Source organism: Aythya fuligula, chromosome Z, assembly GCF_009819795.1.
Source record: "Aythya fuligula isolate bAytFul2 chromosome Z, bAytFul2.pri, whole genome shotgun sequence".
Taxonomy (NCBI): domain Eukaryota; kingdom Metazoa; phylum Chordata; class Aves; order Anseriformes; family Anatidae; genus Aythya; species Aythya fuligula.
In genome coordinates, this window is record NC_045593.1 from 54,825,938 (window position 1) to 54,849,100 (window position 23,163).

At 43.4% G+C, this 23,163-nt stretch overlaps 1 protein-coding gene across 1 annotated transcript in view; it reads left to right on the forward strand.

Moving 5' to 3' along the window:
* Window positions 1-23,163, forward strand: part of PIGG (phosphatidylinositol glycan anchor biosynthesis class G) — a 74,386-nt gene that overhangs the window by 39,879 nt on the left and 11,344 nt on the right. The window contains exon 12 of the mRNA XM_032205648.1: window positions 9,894-10,057. Coding sequence (XP_032061539.1) covers window positions 9,894-10,057 — 164 coding nt within the window. The remainder of the gene's footprint in view (window positions 1-9,893; window positions 10,058-23,163) is intronic.

A 23,163-nucleotide genomic window follows, 5' to 3' on the forward strand; every position in this document is an offset into this window, starting at 1 on the left:
GGACTACCTAACCACCACTACGGTGATAGTAAATGGAAAAATATCAGCTGAGTTGTTTAATACCAGTAACAGGCACTTGCATTTTTGTACTTGATCCTTGAGGCTTCCAAACCTTCTGGTAATGTAACAACAGGTCTATATACAGTTCAAGACTGAAGTGAAGCTCTATGACAAAATAATGCATCTTTATGAGAATCTAAACTAAATGACATTCATATTTTAAGGAATGGTACAGTCTTTCCTGAGGAGTCTTACTAATTTCAGTAACATTGTTCCTCACATTGCATATAAGGTTGCAATTCAATAAAATCTTTTCTTTTCATCAAAGCTGGAGAGGTTCTTTTCACTTCTAATAGTGTTGGAAACTTAGCGTAGCAACCTATCTCAGAAAATCATTTGTTGGGAATCAGGTTGTTAGGGTCTGGATTATGAGGAGAGGCTTTCTGATTTTCTGCAAAATGTCAAGGTACAGCCTGTACTGGCTTTAATTTTGAGGCATGGATGTTAAACTGCGGTCAAGCTGAGGGTACGTTAAATGGTTTCTGATCCTGTTAGTACTCTTTGAGGATTGGCCTCACTTTGCTGAGAGTGCATCTCAGGACAGAGAATTGCCAATGGGCATATAATCACCATGATTCACCCTTTCCTCCCCAGTTTTCCCTATGCCCCCTCCTCTGAGGAGGTAACGTTTTTTGGTTGAATAGCTTTTGTATGTCTTGCATGTTACAGTTCAGACAGCCAACTCTGATTACTGCCTTTCGAGAGCTGCCCTTAGTGGGGTTGGAAGAAGGCTGAAGGCAGAACCCTCTGCACACTAAGGCAGTGAGCAAAACTGGCTCCCAGAAATGTAATAGCGGTTAGGCTGACAAGAAAATCTTACTTGCAGAAAAGAGACTAATAAAGAATGATCTGAATGTTTTCACAGAGCATCTATTTTTGGTGGAGTTGGCTGAGAATTTCACAGAACCACCAAGTCACGGAATAGTTGAGGCTGGAAGGCACCTCTAGTGATTTAATCTATCCAGATTAGGTTGTGCAGGGCAGTGTCCAGTCTGATTTTAAATCCTTGCAAGGTTGGAGGCTCTACAACCTCTCTGGACACTGTCTCCCAGTGTATGAGCGCCTTAACCGGTAAAAAGGCTTTTTCTGATATTTAAATGGAACAACTTACATTTCAGTTTGTGCCCATCGCCTTTCATCGTTTCAGCAGGCTGTACTGAGAAAAGTCTGGCTACATCTTCTTTACTCCCCCTCATCAGGTATTTATAGACACTGTTACAATCCTTGCTTAGTTTTCTCTTTGCAAAAGTAAACAGACCCAGCTCTTTCAGATAATGTTTGTGTGACAGATGCTTTGTTCACAACATCGTGTCTGTGGTCCTTGCTCCAGTACATCCATGCACTTTCTTGCACTGTGGAGCCCAGAACTAGACTCAGGACCCTGAACGTGATCTCATCACTGCTGAAGAGGGAATGGAGCATCATCTTCAACCAGCTAGTGATGCTCTCCTCAGCGCAGCCCCAGGTGCTGTTGGTTTTCCGTGCCAGAAGCATAAATGGCTGGCTGGTAGGCAATGTGGTGTCCATCAGGATAACCTGTGTATGTCCTTGTCTGACAAGCTGGTTGCCCAGTGGTGAGCCCCCAGCCCACCCTGGTGGCTGGGTTTATTTCTTCTGAGGTGCAGGGATTGGCATTTGCCTTTGCTGAACTTCACGGGTTTGTTGTCAGGCCATGTCTGCAGTGTGTTGAGGCCCCCTGAATGGCAGCACACCCATCTTGTGGTGCACCAGCAGCTCTTCCCATTTTGCATTGTGTGCAGACTTGCTGAGGGTGCTCTCTGCCCTGTCATGCAGGTCATTAACGAAAATGCTCAAGAGCATTGTCCCTGCTGTGAAGCTCTGGGTTCAGTATCTAGTGAGTGGCCTCCAGGTGGGCTTTGTGGTGCTGACAAGAAACCTGTGAGTTGGACAGCTGAGCCAGTTTTCAGTTCACCTCTCTGTCTACTTAACGCTACTGCATCAGTTTCAGTTTGCTTGTGAGTGTGTTATGGGGTGTTACATGGCTTTTTTTTTTTTTTTTTAGTGCTTTTATACTGGTGTCATTGAGACGATGTAAATATCTTTTAAGATTTTTCTTCTTACCCTAATGTCTGTTTTTCTTTTCTTTTCACTTTCTGTGACCCTTGCAGTTAGAGAACTTATTAGTTTTTGGAAGATGGGAAGAAGTGACTTCCACGTTAATTAGCTGCATGTTGTATTGTTGGATATCTTGAACTTGCAAGGCTTCCCCCCACAGCCTACTACCCTTTTGGCAACTTTGACATTTTTACTGGATGTTTTTTTCTTTGGGAGTAATAACATCTGGTGTGATACAGATTTCAACAAACTTAAGGATATTTTAAAAATTAGCTTTGATGAAGGAGCCTCTGTGCACATGTGATGCTGCTGAATCACAGCATCCAGAGCTCAGAAGGGTGTAGTTCTCTATTGCTTTGTTGTGATTCCTGTTGCTTGACTGTTCTTGTGTATCCCTTGTCACTCAGGATCTGGAGAACGAAAGGTGATAGTTAATTCTCAAAGCTTCTCGTAGAGACAGAGCAAAGCTTTCTGCCCTCACCCCCAACCCTGTTTTCTTTCCCAGACTGGTTTATTATTAAGTTCAATATATGAAAAGAGCAAATACAGATAAGGAGCTACCTCATGTCCAATCACTTGTCTGTAAACTCTAGCTCTGAAGAGATTCTTCTGAGCTTAGCAACTGCTTAGCATTTTTTTTTATTAATTCCTATTCTCTTTAAAAATATATTCCCCATATAATTCCTATTCCCTTTAAAAATATATCCATGTCAAAAGACCTTGCCAGCAGTGCCTTGCAGACTTTTTTGTGGTCTACTCAGAAAACCAAAGTGTGTACTTACCTTTTCAGTTTGTCCAAGACGTAATGAAATGACAAGTGAATTGGAATAGAACAGAAGATCTTTTTAGAAAGAACAGTTTTGATTATGGCCTTTATAATCCTATAGATATTTTGAAAACAGAAAGATCAGTTCTGCTAAGGAAAAAAGTGTTTTAAAATTCAAAGTAGGTGGAATTCTTTTCCCTCACTCTTACAGAGCAAGTTTTCAGTTATCTTTAAAAAATGCTGTACTTGCATTTACATTAGATTACCTTTATACGATGGAGATGAAGTGTTTGACCAAAATAATCCTCTTCAGATGTTAGCTTGGTTCATTTATTCTCTGGTGAAGAAACCATTCTGCAGCTATGGGAAGGAACAAACTGAATCATACAAGGCTAAAAGTTTTTTTTTTTTTTTTTTTTTTTTTTTTTTTTTTTTTTTTGCACCTTCACAGTTAAAGGCAGTTATTTGATGTGCAAAGTATTACCATAGAAAAGCAGAACAGAAGTGATGGTAGCTCATAAAATTACAGAGGCTACAAACATCCCTCAAAATGTAGTCAAAGCTTTTTCTTCAGTTGGTAAGTAGCTCCCACTTTGTTCTGCTTTCAGCTTTCTTGTCTTGGGCTGTAGCACTAGGGATGGAAGAAACTTCTTCCAACAGTTTGGCTAGGGGAAGTTTGCTTGTTACGTAGTATTCTGATCTGCACTACCAGGAAAAATTAAAAACCTGACAACCGAGAAAACCCACTTCTTCATTGACTATTTTTTCTTAGATATCTTTAAATTTCTCCTTCCCTTTCCTTTGAGTTCAGAGTCCAGAGCAGAAGCTACCTGTTGCAAGGAAAAATTGCTCGGTTTAGCTTAAAATCAGGATTTAAGTTTTTTGTTGTTATATTAGTGACAAATAATTAGCTGTCAGTCATCTGTTAACAGCACTTAATTAATTGGCTATCACTAAACTGCAGAATCAGGGCCCAACCAGATGAACAACAGGTGAACACGCATGGACTTCTATGCAATTTTGTACACCTAATCTGAAAAGGATCTAACATGCCTCTCAGCAACATCTATCCCACAACACTTAAAGTTATAGTCATCCTTTCAGGTATGCATTACAGAGACCCCTCTTCACTCCATGCAGGTTCCCCTGTTTACTCACAGCTCATCTTTAGTTGTTGAGGTATATCTAAAGAGTACCTTGATGAGAGACCTCAAGAGAAGCTGTGGATGATGGGTTGTTACGTACACCTCTCAGCTCTTTCTTACCTGAATGATGAAAGGAGTAACTCTGAAAGTGCCTATTCTTTTCCTGATGTAGCTCTCTGTTTTAGTAACAGATTTTATTTTTTTTCTGTAAACACTTAATCTTTTTCTTTTTAGGGAAAAAAAAAAAAAAAAAAAGAACTATGTTTGGTGACAACTTTCAGTTAGATCCCTTCCAGTGAAGATATTCTGTTTGTGCTAAGCAAACTGAAGGTGTTCCTGTTTTAGCAACTGCCTGTCTTGGCTATACCATCAACACTAAGGTCTTAGATTTTGACTGACTTAGGGAAAGGTTGAATTTCAGACAGAGAACAGTTTTTCAGACGTAGAATAATTTTCGAAAATAAGCATTAAGGAAGTACAACAGGCTGTTCCTGCAGGAGAAGTCTCTCAAGTTCTCAGCTTCAGTATTGATCTGTGATCAGCCTGCCTTGGTACAAGCTAATCACTTATTTGCCACCTCTGTACTGATCAATATCTATGCTTGAATGCTGGGGAAGAGATGGGAGGGAAGCAGAACTGTATTATGCAGGTATGATGTCCACTGCTGGCAGAGATTTAAGTGTCTTCTCTCACTTTCTTTCCCCAAATGTCATGATTACAAGAACTACCACTATTAAACTGTCTGGGTTCAGTGTGGTGCTAGATTTTTAATTTCCAGGCAGACATAAAGATCTAATGTAGCATGTGAAAATGTTAGTACATTTATGGTTGAAATACAGGAATTGAAAAACACTGAAAGTTGCTGTTGGTGTTGATCAGATTGGATACTAAATTTAAACTGTGCTAGCTAAATGAGGCAGGAAAAGGGAAATATAAACTAAATATAAAACCCTTCCATCTGGAAATAGGAGAGAAATTTGGAGAACTACTTTTTGCACATGTTCTGGTGTGAGTATAAGGAGAATGAGATTTCTTGTCCATGTTTCTGAGTCTTTATTAAATCTTGGTAGACAAGATGATATGTAATGAGAAAAGCAGGAACTCTGTCTCACCAAGTATGGAATGTAAGTGATGGCCTTTTGAATAGGATAGTGAGTAAAAATAGCTTTGTTCAAGATAGCATATTTAATGAATGAGGCAGAATTCTTTTGAAAAATATTATAGGGTCTTTAAAGACTTCATGGAGCAATTGCAATGAAAATCCTAAGTGTACAGTATAATCAGGGTTCAGAGGAATAGATTTTTTTCATTAATCAGTCAGTATACTTCAAGAAAGGGGGTGAAAAAGATGACATTTCTGAGTGTGAAAGCTAATATTTTGATCCTGAATAGCAATAGGAAAAAACGTATTTGAAAACATACGCTTTGAGCTTATACTTATTTTTTTCATTCTGCACCTTAACTGTGTCAGGACCCTGAGTGCATCTCCTGTCTAGGAGTGAAGTACAAAGTCATCTCCTACAGTGAGGGCAACTGTTGTGAGAAAAGCTGGAAGCAAGGGCCTGTCCCTTCTTTCCTTTCGGAGCTGCTTTTAATAATGCTTTACTGTTGACTCTCATCAGTGCTATGTCACAGCTGTGTAAGCGGATATGTCTGTGTTCCATCTCAGTCCTGACCTGAACATGAACCTCTTGTTTGAGCTTCCTGGCCTGCTCTTGTACCTGACGTGTCGCTATGGATTTGCTGGCTGATCAATGGACTGCATCTGACCCTGTTCACTATTTCCAGATCCAGTCCTGACCCAGACTTACTGCTTGCCGCCCTGACTCTTTCCTGGTGAATTCACTGTGCTCACCTGGCTTGTTTTCCCAGCTTATTTTCCTTTGCTGAGCAGCTGGCCCTTCCATGTCTCCGACAATGTGAACATAAAAGGCTAATTTATTAAACTTGCAACTTATATGGGACTCGCTTACATGACACACTTTTTTTCCTGGACCATTACTAAGATTGTGAGTAGTAAGCATGGGAAAAAAATACTTAGATAAATTTTGCAGTCTTCGTTCTTGGAGGTGTCCAGATCCTGGATAAAGTCCAGAGCAACCAGGTCTTTTCTTTTATATCTGAACTTCTTCTCAGCAGGAGGTAGTACTAGATGACTTTTGAGTTCCCTTCCAGCCTGAATTATCTTATGTTCTCATGATCATTTACTTATTTCATCAAGTTATTTATGTGAACTTGGGTAAAGCTGCCTTGTTTAAAAGTTAGGATCATTGCCCTATTTATTGTATTGTGCAAGTTCATGAAGAGAAGCAAAGTTAATAATGTTCCAGTTCTGACAAGCATACAAAATGTATGGCCCCTGCTTACTTACATTGGATATTATTGCAAGCTTGATGATTTTGTCAACAAGCTTGAATGACTGATTGTTTACTTTTAAGCCCTGACTTGTTCACATCTTTTAACTTGTCACGTACTTCCTGGAAACATCCTGTATCTTCATCATTGCTCCTTGTTCTTCAGCATGCAGTGACAATAGAAATAAATCTCGGTTGCCTCTAACTGTAGCAGCTTCCAAAAAATATATGTTGCTGTAAATATTTCTTAAGATATTTTAGTTGCCTTGGATAAGAGCTCATAAATGAAGAAAAATTAAATATATTTCATTATTGGTCTTGTGTTTTTTGTTTTATTTCCATCCTTAGAACAGTGTATCTTCAGTAGAAGGGAAAGGAAATGCAGTCTTTAAAACCTTTGAGACTTGTATATACTTATATATTGAGACTGGTTATAATCCAGTTACTTTTTATCACAGAAGGAGAACAGCATAGACTTGAATCTTTTCAGAATCTTTTTTATCTATTTGGTCTTGCCTTTTGGTAGAAAGATGGACTGGGAGACATTTTAAAGTGGCTTATATCTTGTCTTGCGTGGTTTTCCAAGCATTATAGGCTGTCTTACACTGGAGAGGCCCTCAGGAGGTCTGTGGTTGAATCCCATTCTCAGAGCACAGTCAGCTGTGAGGTCAGACTAGGTTGGCCAGGGCTTTGTCCGATCAGGTCCTGAAACATCCAAGAATGGAGGTTGCAGATCCTTTCTGGGCAACCTGCTCCAATTACTTATTTTTTCCACCTCAAATTATCTGGTTCAAGTAATTGAATTCCTCTCATTCCATGGTTCTTAATAGTTACTAGAAAGCCATGGGAAGGGCTCAGTGGAAGTACAGTAACAGTGTGCTGTGTCAAATCGGTACTGCAGCCAGAAGCATGTCACTTCTGTGTTTCACCTCTGTGCAACACTTCTGAATTTCACCTCTTCTCAGTTCACTGAGAGTCGTGGAGGTGCTGTAGCTTATAGCTCGTATGTGATGAGCGATGCGGTATCTGAAAATTTTCCAGAAAAACCATCAAGACTTTGAGGAGAGTTTGTGATTGTTTTCATTCATGTCCATGGAGGCCTCCTTCTCTGTTAGCGTCTCTACCCAGTGTTTTTACCTTTGTGCTTCCTTGATTCAGGTCGTGATGGATTACTATGGAATACCTTTATGTGAAATTGAATTGCATCCTGTCACTTCCTGCCATTACAGCAACAAGCTATGGTGCTGTTAGAAATATGTTGGTGGTACTTTAAACTAAGAGCAGATACTCTGAATTGTCAGCTATTTATACATTGTGTGGAACATATGAACTTGTCTTGGTGAAAGATACCTGCCGTGGAGAACAAATGCTTCATCGGGGCTCTGCCAGCAGTACCTGAGGAGCCATCCACGAGGCTCAGGGGGCTCCTGGTGAGAACGGAGTGGTTGAACACTTAACATGCAGTGTGGTAGGAGTTGTATGCGTGAGCTTCCTGAACTCCTGAAGTTTAGTAAGGTGAAGTGCAAAGCCCAGCAGCAGTATGTGCTGGGGTCAGGCAGCTGGAAGGCAGCTTTGCAGAAAAGGAGCTGGGGGTCTTGGTGGACACCAAGTTGAACATAAGCCAGCCTTTATACAAAGAAAGCTAATGGTGTCCGGGGCTGCATTAGGCAAAAGTGTTGCCAGCAGATCAAGGAAGGTGATCCTTTCCATCTCCTCAGCACTTGTGAGACCACAGGTGGACTGCTGTGTCTAGTTCTGGGCTCCCCAGTACAAGAGAGGCTTGGGCACGCTGGAGAGAGTCCAACACAGGGCCGCTCAGATACCTGAGGGACTGGAGCATCTCTCACATGAGGAAGGGCTGAGAGCTGGGACTGTTCAGCCTTGGCTTAGAGGGGATCTCATCAGTCTATATAAATACTCGAAGGGACAGCGCAAAGAAGATATAGCCAGCCTCTTTTCAGTGGTGTCCGGTGCCAGGACAAGAGGCAGTGGGCTCACACTGGAGCACAGGAGGCTCCCTCTGAGCACCAGGCAGCATGCTGTGCTGTGTGGGTGCTGAGCACTGGCACGGGTTGCCCAGGGAGGCGGTGGAGCCTCCTTGGAGATCTTCAAGAGCTGCCTGGACGTGGCGACCTGCTTGGTGACCCTGCTTTAGCAGATGACCTCCCAGAAGTCCGTTCCGACTTCATTGTTGTTTGATCCATATACTGTGGCCTATTTCTCACAGTGTTCATGCAGATGGAGCAAATAGTGTGAAGACACCTTCCAGCTCTTCGTGAGATGAGCATGATTGTCTGCTTTCCCTCTACACACATCATACAGGGGAGAGAAAATAAGTAGTGAGGGGGAAAAGACCTGTTGCTATCTGCCCTGACTGGGGGGAAAAAAGAACAGGTTCTCGCCCTACCTGGCTCTATCATGCTTTGCTTGCTGAGCTGCAGCACCCTGCACAACTTTCAAAGTGCTGCACCTGACCTTTTTGCTCTTACCATGTGTTCAGTATTTACTCCACTAGGACTGTGTCTGGGGCCGTCAGTGTTGACAGCCCTTGTATTTGGGTTGTTCTGGGATCCTGCAGAGAGGAAAAGAGAATTTGATGGCTGCTGGAATGCCAGTGATGTGGAAACTGACCTGCTGAGTCTGAGGAAACCTAACCGTGGCCTGCTACACTAAGAAATATTCTGCCGTAATTCACAGGGCATGTTTGCTGCTTAATGTATTTGAGTAAAGCTAAATAACAGGGCATCTTCAGAGGAAGACATTTCCTTCAGTGTTATGTTATTCCTTGTTATTTAGTGGTCTTAGTCACTGCAAAAGAAAGCTAGATAAAGCATTCAAGTCTTAACTCTTGATACTTTGCTTTCTAGTTTTTCTTGAAATGCCTTTTATTGATGATTCAAGCTCTCTAGGCTTTTTGTCCATTTCAGTGCAATCTGTTGTGGTGCAGAGACTTGGGAAGCAGGAACCTCTCTGAATTTGCAAGTCTTAATCCAGTTACATGCAGTAGCTTGTGTCGTGGGCAGGGAGGGGGCTGGTACATGTTCCACTACAGCTCTAAATTGGAGCCCCATTGTCTCTAATGGCAAGAAATATTTATTTCTCGGTATAATTTCAACCACAGCCTTAAAGTCTTGGTTTTGAACCTTGTGTGGTGAAAAATGTATTTTTTCATCACTAGACTGAAATCAGCAGGTGTAGTTGCCTGTTTTAATGATGTAATTTATTAAACCGGCATATGTATTTGCTGACAAAATAAGACAAGCAAAAGATGCTGTTCATGTCCTAAGCAGACTGTAAATCCTAAACAGAAGCTCCTGTTTGGTTAGCCGCTGTATTGAAATTCCAGTGTAAAGAATGTAAAGAATATGTCTGTACTGTAAAGTGGCTCAAAGAGTAAGCCTTTAACTGGTGCAATAATTAATTATATTCTGATGTATTATAAATGTTTCTTTGGACGCATTTGAATCTTTTGGTTTTTATTCCTGTTTTCAGGGAAACTCGAATGGCATTGCTACTGTGGATGTTTCAGCAGGGTTTGTGGGACTAGAAAGCTATGTGGAGATACCAGCAATCTTCCTTACAGCATTTGCAACGTATGCAGGACCTTTGCTTTGGGCCATTCATCTGCTGTGCTACTTGAGTTCTGAAGTTAGCAGGTAATCAAGTTTAAAACTAAAGTAATGCTCCCTTACGTATTGCAGATAAAAATGCCATCTGTATAATGTACAAACAGTTTTATTTACATCATTATTTTCCTTAAAAGTTAGTTTTCCATTAAGAAAATACATATGTTTCTGGTATGAGTTTGTATCACCTCACTCTTCCAGTTTCATTTTACCTGCAGAAATTTTGTATTGGGAAGATATGTCTGCATTTTACTAATTTTGTTTCTTAATGAGATCTCATTTTGCTGTGCTAAATTATCTAAAATCTTATTATATTTTGTTTTAACAGGGTGTCCTACCTAAAAACAATCTTCTTGGAATCTATTAAGTAGGAGGCCTGAGAAGGCCTTTTCAGAATAATGACATAGAATTCAAACTTAACCAATGTGCTGTTCTTTGACAAGCTGTCCTTGCTTGGCGAAGTGGCATTCAACCTCAGATAAATAAAATAAGCTAATTTTATTGTATGTTCATGGTTATTGCTGTTACTTTTAGCTAAAATGTTTGTGCATTTGTATATCTTGTGTAGCACAGGAATTAAGGAATGTAAAATAAATGAATGAATGTGGAATTTCAAGAAGAGGTAGTTGGAAAATGTTTATGTAACTTAAAGTTCATGTAAAATATGATTAGACTCTTTGCTACTGCATTTAAGCCATTGTGCAGAGCACTTAAACTGAGAGATGCAATATACTAGTAGGAAGGAGCTGTAAATTCAGTATCCTATTGATCCACAAACACAGAAACTTGACATATGTTTTCACTGAAATAACATTTGACAGTGACAAAATTCTTACCATCCCAGAGCTTCCCAGAGCTTTTCTTAGTCAACTACATGTCTTTTCTTTATTATCTTTGGAATTTAAATTTACTTTTTTTTTTTTTTTTTTTTTTTTAATGGGAAACAACATTGCAGCAGGACTGGTGTGTGGGATTGGGATTTTAGACATTATTTAGTTTATTACAACTCTTTGCCTTATGAATAGTCATCCTCTGTGAACACATCTGACTTCCTTTATCTACAGAGTGTCATCCAGTCTCATCCTGTCTGTGCTTTGTGTTACCTGGCTTCTCTCTTCTCCTTTTGCTTGCTTGTCTTGGGCTATGTGTACACAGTGAACTTGTGTTGGCACGTGTGTGTTTGTCAAAGGCATAAGGAGAGGGTATCCCCAACTCACCTCGCTGCATAGAGTAGTGGAGGTTTTTGTGCTGGGAAGGAGCAGTTCTAACAGGCTGAACTCCTGCACAGTCATTGTGTCCATTGCTGTGTATTAACAAGCACCTTTAACAGACAGAGATAGCACCTTACTCGCTGACCTGCCTATCTACCATGCTGGTTTTTAAGGATACCTGACTCTGTGCTTTGTTTTAGTGAAATTATGTAGCCTAGTGCTGAGTGATTGTACTGCACCAGTAATGTACTACTTAGTAGATTGAGATTTACTGTAGAACGTTTCCTCTTAGTTTAAGGCTGGTTACCCTGAAATCATACTTGGTCTTATGTAGGTTGATACTGTCTAAATACTGGTCTTTATGTTTAATACATCTTTTTTTTGTTCATTCTGATATTTTTTTGCTTTGGGAGGAGAAGATGTATAATACAGTAATTACTGATGTCTGTATTTGTATAACCACGGTAACACCTTTCCTGAGTTTTCCCTACTACTTGATGTCTTGACACAAACTCAACTTTAACTCTGCTTCTAAAACTCCTCTGTTTAGCTTTATTTACTGCTGTGCTTCATCTTCCCAGTATCTAAGCTCTTCAAGCTCTTGACTTCCGTTCTTTCTACTCTCTTTAAAAAGAGTTACCGTGTACATATAAAACTCCCTGCCTCATGTCTTCTAGTAAATATGTGACCCATGACCCTGGCTATCACTTACATTCTATTAATCTACCATTTTTCACAATTCCTTTATATCTCTGTTTACATCTACCATGCTGTGTTTAAATTAGCGCTAGACAGTTCCACTGGTCATATCCATGTTCCTGTTTTTTTTTTTTTTTTTTTTTTTTTGTTGTTTTTTTTTTTTTAGTACTACTTTCTGATCTTAATTACATTGTAGGTGCTTTGGAACTGGAAATTTTCAGTTGTACTTAGAGGATTCTGAGCACAGAGATGTAAACAGCCTCAGTGCCATTGTGTGGAGAGGGAAAGGAAAAAAACAGAAGTTGTGTAATGTATTTAAAAAGACAAAGTTTTAATGTTGTTTAAACCCTAAACAGCAGCCTGTGATCAGCACTAACGTACAATGATCAGAAAATGATACCATATAGCATGTTTTTTTTTAAGATCATCTAACAAAATAATGAAAAACTCTCTGAAACAAAATCTTTGAAGATCTACAGATGTTTAGTATTGTTTCAGATAATGTATGTCTATGATAGTGTTGGTTGTTCTGATGTTTTCTTGATTGAATTTTTGCAGATTAAAAGCTCAACTAGTAGTGTTGCCAGGTACAGTGCTGTTTTAAACTGCTCTCAGGTGGGCAGCTGTGACCTGTAATGCCCACATCACTTATGTAAGTAGATCCCATCAAACAACTTGTGCCTGTAGAACTTTTAAGGTTCATTTGTGTCAACTGGTAAGGCTGTTTCCTCTACTAAGCTGTGAATAACCCTGGACTGGAATCTCTCTAGCCCTTGGAGATAATTTAAATTGGTATGTTACAGTGCTCAGAACTGTGGTCTATGCACATTTTATTTTACTTCTGTGTTTTGTTGCTGGCCAAATGGTTGCCACATTTCTTTGTTATTATTCCTTGGTCAAACTGTGGAAGACACAGGTCAGCTATTCCATGTGATTTCTTAAATGTATGGAAGACAAAGTTTTTCTTTTTTTAAAGTGCTGGATGCTTTAGATTGTTCTTTATAAAAGCTTCTCAGTTTTTTGTATGCAAATATGCCTTGGTCAGTGCAATTCAAACCCTCTCCTTTCTTGTGTGGTTCTGAATGAAAGATGAAGATCCTTTACCTGCTTCCACTAGGCAGGAAGGTCTAAAAGAACCCAGCTGCCATGGTTTTGTTGAGTATGCTGAGTAGGTCCCATTAGATTGCCACAAAATGCCATCAGGATTGCTGACCCATCCTAATACACTCACAGCTGAACGGATGTGTTCAGAAGAGCACAGCAATGCCATTCTTAATGCAGTTTCTAGCATCCTGCAGCCTGTTTCAGAACTGCTTGCATCTGAGGAAGGTGACTTGAGCAGAGAAGTCTGACCTCCGTGTTAGATGTCATCATTTATTGCAGCCACTTAGCAGAGCCCCATGTAATTTATAGCTGCATCAGCTGACTTGGCTTACCAGAACTTCATGCTGCAGTTCTTAGAAGCAGAACTCCACTGGGGCCCTCAGTTCCAAGGGGCAAATATGTAAGCATAACCTTTGCTCTCTCTGTACTTTGCATTCATGAAATCATGGAATACTTGAGCCTGGAAGGTATCTCTGGAGATCATTGGTGTCAAGTCTGCTGTCCAAAGGAGGGTCAACCAGAGCAGGCTCCTCAGGGACATGTCCAGTCAGGTGTTAATTATCTCCAAGGATGGACACTCAATAGTCTCCCACCCATCTTGTGGTGCACCAGCAGCTCTTCCCATTTTGCATTGTGTGCAGACTTGCTGAGGGTGCTCTCTGCCCTGTCACGCAGGTCATTAACAAAAATGCTCAAGAGCATTGTCCCTGCTGTGAAGCTCTGGGCTCAATATCTAGTGAGTGGCCGCCAGGTGGGCTTTGTGGTGCTGATGAGAAGCCCGTGAGCTGGGCAGCTGAGCCAGTTTTCAGTTCACCTCTCTGTCCCCTTATCTCAACCCTACTGCATCAGTTTGCCTGTGAGGGTGTTACAGGAGACAGCGTTAAAAGCCTCCTTGTGAAGGAAAAGCACATTAGATACCTGTAGTCTATGTATTTTCAGACCACTATGCTAAAAAAGAATAGAAAATAAGGACTGCTTGAAATAATGTATTTGCTCTGGAATTGGGATTGTAAGTGGTTAAACCATTTGCATCCATCTAACCAGGCACATGGAACTATAGAATCTTCTCCTCATATGCAAAGGTAAATATATTTCTAAAATAACTAATGGCATGTGATAGACAGTAACATGGATATTACTGCCACTTTTAGTCCTTCATGCTCTCATAAGAAACTTGGCAGCTGGAATGTGATGGGATTTTCACAGACAGAAATAGTAAGAACTCTTCTGCTTTAGTCTCCATGGAAACTGCAATAACTCTTGAAAATACTTTTGAGACAGGGAACAATGATTAAACAGATGCCTAAACTTAACCAAGTATTCTGTGTGTGACTGGCATAAATTCCAGAGAGCGTATGAGTCATGTAAAGGATGGTTTTTAGAGTGCTCACTGCATCGCTCTGATCTGAATTAGAACTTCACATTTGGGGATCCTTGTGATCTGAAAAAAGGGCCGTGTTACTGGATAACCAGACCTGTGTTACATGACCTCACTGTACAGTACACTCCAGATGGATTCAATTTTTAAGTTCCTATCCCAAAAAATTGTCTCGTTGGTGACAGTCACAGTGTTGTGTAATTACCACTCTTTAGGTAGGCAGCATGGTAGTTTTCAGCTTCCTTGCACGTTGAAATCTGTGTTTTAATTGGTGTAATGAGTCAGGTTCCAGGATGAATGCTGGATGTCTCCTAGCATTAGAAAAAAAGCTGCATGTCTGTTGACTTCTCTCTCCTAGTTATCAAAAGTTTTAATAATGCTTTCCTGTTAGCAAATAGCTTTCAGGTATTGAAGACATAAGTTACGCCCAATGGGAGGGTATTGGTTGCAAAACCTTTAATGTTCTGCTGGGACTTCGTTAATGTAGAATGCTTGCACGGCAAATCTACATTTTTGCTGTGAATTCTCTTTTAATACTGATATAAAAAGAAGGAAAGCATGCTTGTTACAGGAATTTGAGCATTTAACACCAGCTTTTGCCATCTTCAACCTAATGCATTTCATTTATGGATTCCTTCATTCATAATTCATGTTATTACATCGATAATTTTGCTTTCTAATGTAAGCTGGACATGCAGTGAGTGTTTCAATTTATTTTCTGTTTTGAGTCCTGGGTAGAAATTGCAGTCCCTGATAAAGACAAAAGAACACTGCAGATCTTTTTTTTTGAACCTTTCAGTATTTACATATGTAGATTTTAATTCCTCTGGTTTCACTTCATTCTCTGTCCCTTAGGTTAATTAAAGATGAAGAAATATTTACAGCTAAGAATATACAGCAGCTATGTTCTCTAGAATGGTAATACCTGCTCCATACTGTGTTTGCCAGCAACCCAGCACTCTGACTGAAATAAAAAATGTAGAAGAAGGGACCTACTGGTTCCTTCATGTGTATGGAAATCTGGAAGTGATTTAAAACTGGGAGTGTGGCTTTATTGCCACAGGGTGGAAGAATATTCTACTCACTTTGGTATCTCCTGACGTGCTGTCATTGCAGTGACGAGCTGGAGATCTGTCGTACACATCATTAATGTTCTGTGATGGAGACCTCTTCGTCAGTTGCCTCTGTTGCAAACAAATGACAGTTGCTTCAAAGCCATTTGCAAAATAAATGTCATCCTCTTCCTCTACGGACCAGCTATGCAGCTGTGTTTTAGGAGCTGAAACACTTTCTATGTAAATGTTAAAGGAAGTAGTGAGCACAGAATTTAAAGCACACAGATTTGGGGTGGGCTGAGTTATTTTTGCTTTATGCAGATAGAAGGAAGCATCTAACAGATTTGGAACTTTGAAAAAAAAAAATAGAAGAGTGATTTAATATTTGGTAGAATCAGCATATTAATGAATTGGCATGAGGTCTGTTTCCTGATAATGACTGCTGACCTTAACTGAGACCTCACGCTCCAGTGTACTGCGTGCTGCACAGGTGCATTGCAGAGGTGATCACACAGCTTTTAAATAGCCTTACCAATGCTGTGTATTGTTGTTACTTTGAGATTGTGCTCATCGACAGAGCTGCTGGCTTCAGGCAGAGGCTACTTTAAGTAAGCATATCAGACCTGCTTGCTAATTTCTACGTGGCCTACCACCTTTTTTTTGGTGGGTCATCCTGGACTGAAAGGAAAGGGTTCTGCGATGATGTTTTTTGTTTCTGCTCTAATTTGGTGGTTTTAGAGCTAGGCTGCCTTCCTGCTTTTGATCTCAGGGTGTCCATCTGACCTACAGAAGTGTGTTTGAAAGCACATAGCTCAGCTGGCTCGCTGCTTCCAACTCCACCTGGGGTGCAGGCGTGTGCAGAGTCACGTTGCTGTACAAGAAGGTGCAGTATTTCACATTTGTTCATGCTTGGAGCCTCTCCATCATGAGACAATGCTTTTCTGACATCCTGTATAGCCAGGTTTAAAAATGCTTCTTATGCAAAGCAGTTCATTAAATTTAATATGCACCTGCACTAATCCACACCTGGATCTGTTAGAGGACTCCCTCTCACTTGCATGGGATTCTTCCCTCTACCTTCCTTGGCATCCCTGCCCCTCTTTCTCTTGCTGTTTCTGTCTTCCTGCCCCCTCTGTTCTGTCTTTCCTTCTCTCCCAGGACTGTTTTATGCCCCTCTGGTGTGCCATTTCTCTCACTGGCATGTGCTTTGTCTCTCTGCCTGTCACATGTGCCTTTTCTCTTGTGCATTTGCTCTCCCGTGCTCCCTCCTCTCATTCTCATGCTTTCTGTTTCTCTCATTCGCTGTTCCCCTCCCTCTCAGCATCCCCTGGATCTCCTGAACTTTCCCGGTGTCTCTCGAGGCTTCCCTCTCTTGGCTCCTTTCCCCTGCCATGAGCTTTCTCTCTCTCTTCCCTCCTCGAGGAATCCCTCTCTCCCTGCAATGCATTCCCTCCCACATGTGCTTTTCCTCTCTGTCATGTTTCCTCTCTCTCTTTTGTGCTTATCTTACCCCCTGTGCATTTTGTGTTTCATGTGCTTTTGCTTTTTCCTCTCTTTCTCCTTTGTATGGTTTTCCTGTGCTCTCTGACACAATATTCCCCTCACTTGCACTTACCCTGTTGCTCGCACTTTGTCACTGGCTTGTGCTTTCCCTCCACCTCTCTTTGCTGTCCCTCTTTATCCCTTCCTACCCTACTGTTGCTCGTTTCCCCCTCACTCCCCTGCTGTCTTCTCACGCACTATCATGCTCACTTTCCTTGTGTGCCCTTGCTTTCCTCTCAAATTCATTGTGTTCATGGCATTGTGCGCTTGTGTTCCTCTTGTGCCCTTGAGTTCCTTCTCACCCCTACCCCTCCCTTGCCTTCCCCCTTCTGTTGCTTTCTTACCTCCCCTGATTTTCCCTCTCAGGCATGCTTTCCCCTTTGTTCATGCTTTTGCTCATCTTTCCCTTTTCTCCTTTGCTTTCCCCCTGCCTTGCTCTCTGCCTTCTGTACCTATGCCTCCCCCCACAGCTATTCCTCCTCTCTCTTGCTTTCCCACCCTCCCAAATGCTCCCTGTCACTGCATGCTTTCCCCATCTCTCCTGTGGGTTGTCCCCATCTTTCTTCTGTGTGGGCTTCCCCCATTCCCCTGTCTCTCTCATGTGTGACACTCGTGCTTGCTGCTCTCTCAGGATCCAGTTTTCCCCCCTTGCACTTTCCCACTCCGACACCACCTCCCCCCTTGCATGCGGTGCATTTTTCCCACATGGACCTTGCCTGCTTCCCTCCCTTACGCCTTGCTCTCCTTCACGTGTCTCCTCTCTGTCACTTGCTCTGCCTCTCGGCTTCACGGATGCTCTCAGGCACGCGTGCACATCGCCTTTCCCACCCATGCTTGGCCTCTTTCCCTGCCGTGCACTTTTCCTCTCCTGTGCACTGTGCTGCTTTGTCCCACATGCTTTGCTGCTGCCGTGCTGGCTTTTTTTTTTTTTTCACACTTCACTCGTATTCTCTCTTGCTCTCCTGTCTAACATAATTTCCCCCATAGCATGCATTTCCCTCTGACATGGCTTTTCTCTCATATTTGCACTTTGTCTCATTCAGGCTTCTAGTTTCTCACTCACTGCCCTTCCCTGTCCAGCTCACTGCCCCTCTCTGTCTTGCCGTGCATCCTCCCAGGGCTTGTCACCCCCTTCTCAGTTACTGCTGTGCTCTCTAAAACCATTCCCCCTCTGTCCCAAGCTTCCCACCTTTTCCTCTCTCTTTTCCCTGCCCTGCCCACTGGCTTTCTCTGTCGTCTCTCCTTTGCTGCCCCTGTCTCCCTTCATCTCAGTCTCTGCACCACTCCCTCCCGCGCAGTGCCTTCCCTTTCTCAGTTGTGCACCCCAGCTTTTCTCACACACTTCACTTCTCACGGGCTCTTTTCCCTTTTGTGTGCTCCTTTTTCATCCTCCCTTGCTTTGCACGCTTCCTCCTTCGCTCCTGCCTTCACCTCCCACATCCCTTGCATGCTCTGCCAGCTCTAACACATTCTTGCATGCCCTTTTCCCCTTGGTCATGCTTTCAGTCCCTTGCTTGTGCTCTCCCTCTGTTATTTGGGACTCCTCTATTACTTTCTGTCCCTGCTTTTCTCTCTTTCCTTCCCCCTCTCCACCTCATCCTCCCCCCCTCCCTCCCTCTCTCCCCTCCCCCTGCTCCCTCCCTGCCTCACACACCCCTCCCTGCTTCCTCGCCTTCCCCCCTCTCACACACCTTTCCATCCTACCTCTCTCACGCTTGTCCTCTCTCACCTCACTTACACACTTGTTCTCTCTCACATTTCTTCTTTCTCTTACAACGTTGTGCGTTCCCCTTTGTTGCTTTTTACTGGTGCTGCTTGCTCTCTCCCTCTCTTGCACGGTCTTCTGCTTTTGCTTCCCACCCAACACTTTGGCATCCTACTGGTGCTTTTCCAGCCCCTCTTCTCTGCTGCCCCCCTGATCCTCTCCTCTGCCCTTCTCTCTCTGCTCCATCCCCACCGCACCCCTACCCCCATTTCCCTTCCCACTTGGATGTAATTTCTTCCTCTTTCCCTCTCTCTCACAGGTGTTTTCCTGGTCTCTATCACGTGCTTTGCCTCCGGCACATTTTTTTCCTTCCCCTCAGTCTCATGCACTGTTGTTCTCTCATGCAATGTAACTCGTTGAGCTACTTCCCACCAGGTGAAGTGTTCTGCCTATTTCTCATCATTTCCTTTGTACAAAAAAGTACTTGTGCTCTTTTGCTCTCTTCTGTGTTTCTTCCCTCTTGTGATTCCCTCTTGCACTTTCTCTTGCCACCTCTGTCTCCCTTGCTCTGCTTCTCTCTGGCAGACCTTCTCCTTGCAGACGTGTTTCCCTGCAGCACATTTTGCCTCTCACACGGTCTGCCTCCCAAAGCACGCTTCTCCTCTCTCCATGCACCCCCACCCCAGCATCCCTTCTCTCACGGGCACTCTTCTCACCCCCCTCACACAGCCGGCCTGGCTCTCACACCTGATTTCCCCTGCCCTTGCACTTCCCTGCCTGATTCTGTCCCTCTTTCCCCCTCCTCTCACATACACTTAGCTTCTCACACACGCACTGCCCCGCTCTCCTGCTTGCTTTTTGTCTCTTGTGGGTTTGACTCTCTTAGGGATTTCTTCTTGAAGCACGAGAGAGACAGTCTGATGTGTTTCCCTCTCTCCCTGACCCAGTGTGCCTGCTGTTTCCCTCTCGCATCTTTTGCCTCTCCCTCACATGTTCTGCTTCTTAAAACCATGTGCACTGCCTCTCTCTTGTGCTGCTTTCTCTCTTCCACTTCCCTCCCTCATCCTCTTCATCCCACCCTGCTCTGGTGCTCTCTTGCTTTCCCCATCTCTCATTTGCTTTTCCAGACCTGACACGTTTTTCCTTCCTTGCATGCATTCTTCCTCTCATACTTTCAATCACACTCATTCCCCACTTTGTCGTGCACTTTCACTCTTGTACTGCTTTCTCTTGCTCTTCTCTCTCTTTCTCTGTTGCTTTCCCCTGCCTTTGCAGTCTTTCCCACTCCTGCATGCCTTACTATCTCTCATGCCTGTTTCCCCTCTCTCACTTGATGCAGGTGGTTACCTAGCAAGCAAGGATGAGGAAAAAGCAGGTGCATTTAATGCCTTTTTCCTCAGTTCTTAATAGCAGTGACAGATTTTGGGCTGTCTTGCCCTCCGTAATCCTTTTCTTCTCACTTCTGCAACCTCACTGTCACATTTGCCGTGGCTCGTGGACTTTCCCTATTATCCACTGTTCTGCTCATTTGTGCAGCCCATCTCATGTCATTTCCCTGTCTTGTGCCATCTCTCCAGTGCTTTCTTTTTCTTGTGCCTTGCCTCTCATGGGTGTGCTTTCTTCCCCTTGTATCTGTGTTTTCCTTTCCTCTTGCATGCATGCACTTTCCCTCTCTTACATGTGCTTCTCAGGGAGTGTAGTGCTTGGACAAGGGGTAATGGTTTTAAACTAAAAAGGGGTAGATTTAGATTAGACATAAGGAGGAAATTCTTCCCTCAGAGGGCGGTGAGGCCCTGGCACAGGCTGCCCAGAGAAGCTGTGGATGCCCCATCCCTGGAGGTGCTCAAGGCCAGGCTGGATGGGGCTTTGGGCAGCCTGGTCTGGTGGGAGGTGTCCCTGCACATGGCAGGGGGTGGAACCAGGGGATCTTTCAGGTCCCTTCCAACCCAAACCATTCCTTGACTCTGCTTGCACTTTACCTCAGCTGCATGTGCTTTGCTACCCACTGACTCGTATGTTCTGTTGTGAAGTCCTTCTGTGATGCTGTACTTCTCCCTGCATTCTCCATGCATGAATTACTTCTCTCCTGTGCATGTGCTTTTCCCTCTGTACCTCCCTTCCTCTCTCTGCCTCTTGTGCACACTGTGGGCTGACGTCCCTTCCTTCTGTGCTCTTCCTGGCACACTCCCCACGTTTGTGCTTCCCCTCTCTGGTCTGTGCTTTCCCTTGTCTCTCCCTCACACGCCTTTTCCCTCTCTCACACACTCTCCCATGCTTTCCTCGTGACTTCCCTTTCTAGCATGCTTTCCGCCTCACTTGCTTTTTCAGTCTTCTTCATGTGCTCACCATTATCTCCACTGCGCCTCTTCCCTCCCTAACGTGCCCTTTCCCACTCTGTCTTGCCCTTTTCTTGCACGCTCCCTCTCACACGTTATTCTCTCACAACCTCTCTCCTGCTTGTACTCTTCCACCTCTGTGCATTCTCTTCATTCCTCTTTCTTCACTTGCTTTTCCCCCCCGCTCATGCTTCCTCTCCTTTGACACACTTTCCCTCCTTCTCTCTCTTCTACTCGTGCTTTCCTTTTCTTGCATGCCCCCCATTTCTAGCATGCTTCCTCTCTCATACATGCTTTTATTTCACATGAGCTTTCCCCTCTGTCTGTCAGACAGCATTCCTTGCTCTTTCCTGCATACGTTTCTCATGTTCATGGATGTGATCTCCTGTTTTTCTATCTCACTCTCATTTCTTTCCTTCTCTCACACGCATGCTTTCCTCTCTCTGCTGTGTGCTTCCACTCTCTCACTCTTTTACCTCCTTTCCGTTGCTCATTTTCTCTCTCCTGGACACACTTTACCTCTCCTGTGTAGCCCTTTCCTTTCCTTGCTTTTGCTGCCCTCCATGTGGTCCCTCTTTGTTGCACGCATTCCCCTATGCTTTCCCTCCTTCCTCTGTGCACTTCCCCTTGCCCACAATCTTGCATGATGCCCCCTCTCATATTTGCTTTTACTCTCTCACATCTCCTCTCTCTTACAATTTTCATGTGCTTACTCTTGCTTCTGCTTCCTCTCTTACACTCCATTTTTCCCACACACATTCCCCCTTTGTTTTGCTTGGTTTCCTTTTCTCGCACGCTTCCCCTTTATGTGTTCTTCCTTTCTCACACCTGTGCTTTCTCTCTCATGTGCTTTTTCATGCCCAAGCCTTTCTGTTTCTTCTTGCGTGTGTACCCTACCTTGGCATGCATTCCTTCAGCCACACGCTTTCCCTCTCTAGCACAGCTTCCCTCTCCGTGGTCTGGTGCATTTCCTCTTTCATTCCCTCATACCATTCTTCTCTGGCGCACACCTTTCCTCTCACTCTCTTGTGGACTCTCTTTTGCTCATGCTTTCCCTCCCTCTCACATGCTTGCTCTTTGCTGCCCCTTGCACACTTTTTGTCTCTTGCTTGCCCTGTCTTGTACACTTTCTCTCTTTGCACACTTTTCCATCTCCTCCATCCCCTTTCATGTGTGCACTCCTTCTCTAGTGAACATCCCTTCTTCTCTCATACATTGCCTCATAGCTTTCATCTTTTCATCACGCCTTTCCCCCTTTTTGCATGGCTTTCCTTTCTCTGCATCTTTCCCTTTGCTCGTTTCTGGTGTATGTGCCCATTCACTTTACAGTGCATGCAGGCTGCCTTTCTCATTCTCTCAAGCTTCCCCTGCCTCAACTCTCAGTGTTTTTCACTCTCTCACGCTCTCCTCAGCACTCCAGCTTAACACAAGCCCGTGGTCTCTCCCTCTCAAATACCTTCCCTTCTGCTTTACTTCTGTGTCATGCACTCTCTTTCCCTGTATTGCCTGTGCCTCTGTCCCCTCTCAGGCAACCCTCCCCTCCCTCACAGACACAATTTCCAGGTGTCTTTCTATCATTCTTCCCCTCTCTCTCTCCCTTTCTCTCTCTCTTGCTGGCAGCTTTACTCTCTGTCACGTGTTTCTTGACAAGTGCTTTTTCTGTCTCTTTGTGCGTTCAATGTCTCCCTTCCCTGTTTCCTTGCTCTCTGTCTACACTTCCCCTACATCTCACAGCCATTTTTCTCTCTCCCTTTCTCCTGCTTTGTCTGCCTTGCCCTCTTCTTAGTGTGTGTTCTCACTTTTCACCCCTATCTTACACTTTCTCTGTCTCAGGCTTTGTCAGCATCTCATTCTTACCCTCTTGTATATACCTTCTTTCTTGCATGCTTTCCCCTGCACACATGCTGTCCTCACCTCTCTCCCTCCTGTCTTCTTCCCTTCTAGACTGTGTGCAGGTTCCCACTCTTGCGTGCTCCCCCCACATCATCCCAGGTACTTTCCTCTCTATCCCTGTCTCACATAGTGTCCCATTCCCTCCCAGGCACTTTTCCTTGCTCTCCTTATGCGTCCCCTCTGTTGTGCGTATCCCCTCTCTCTGTCTTGCAT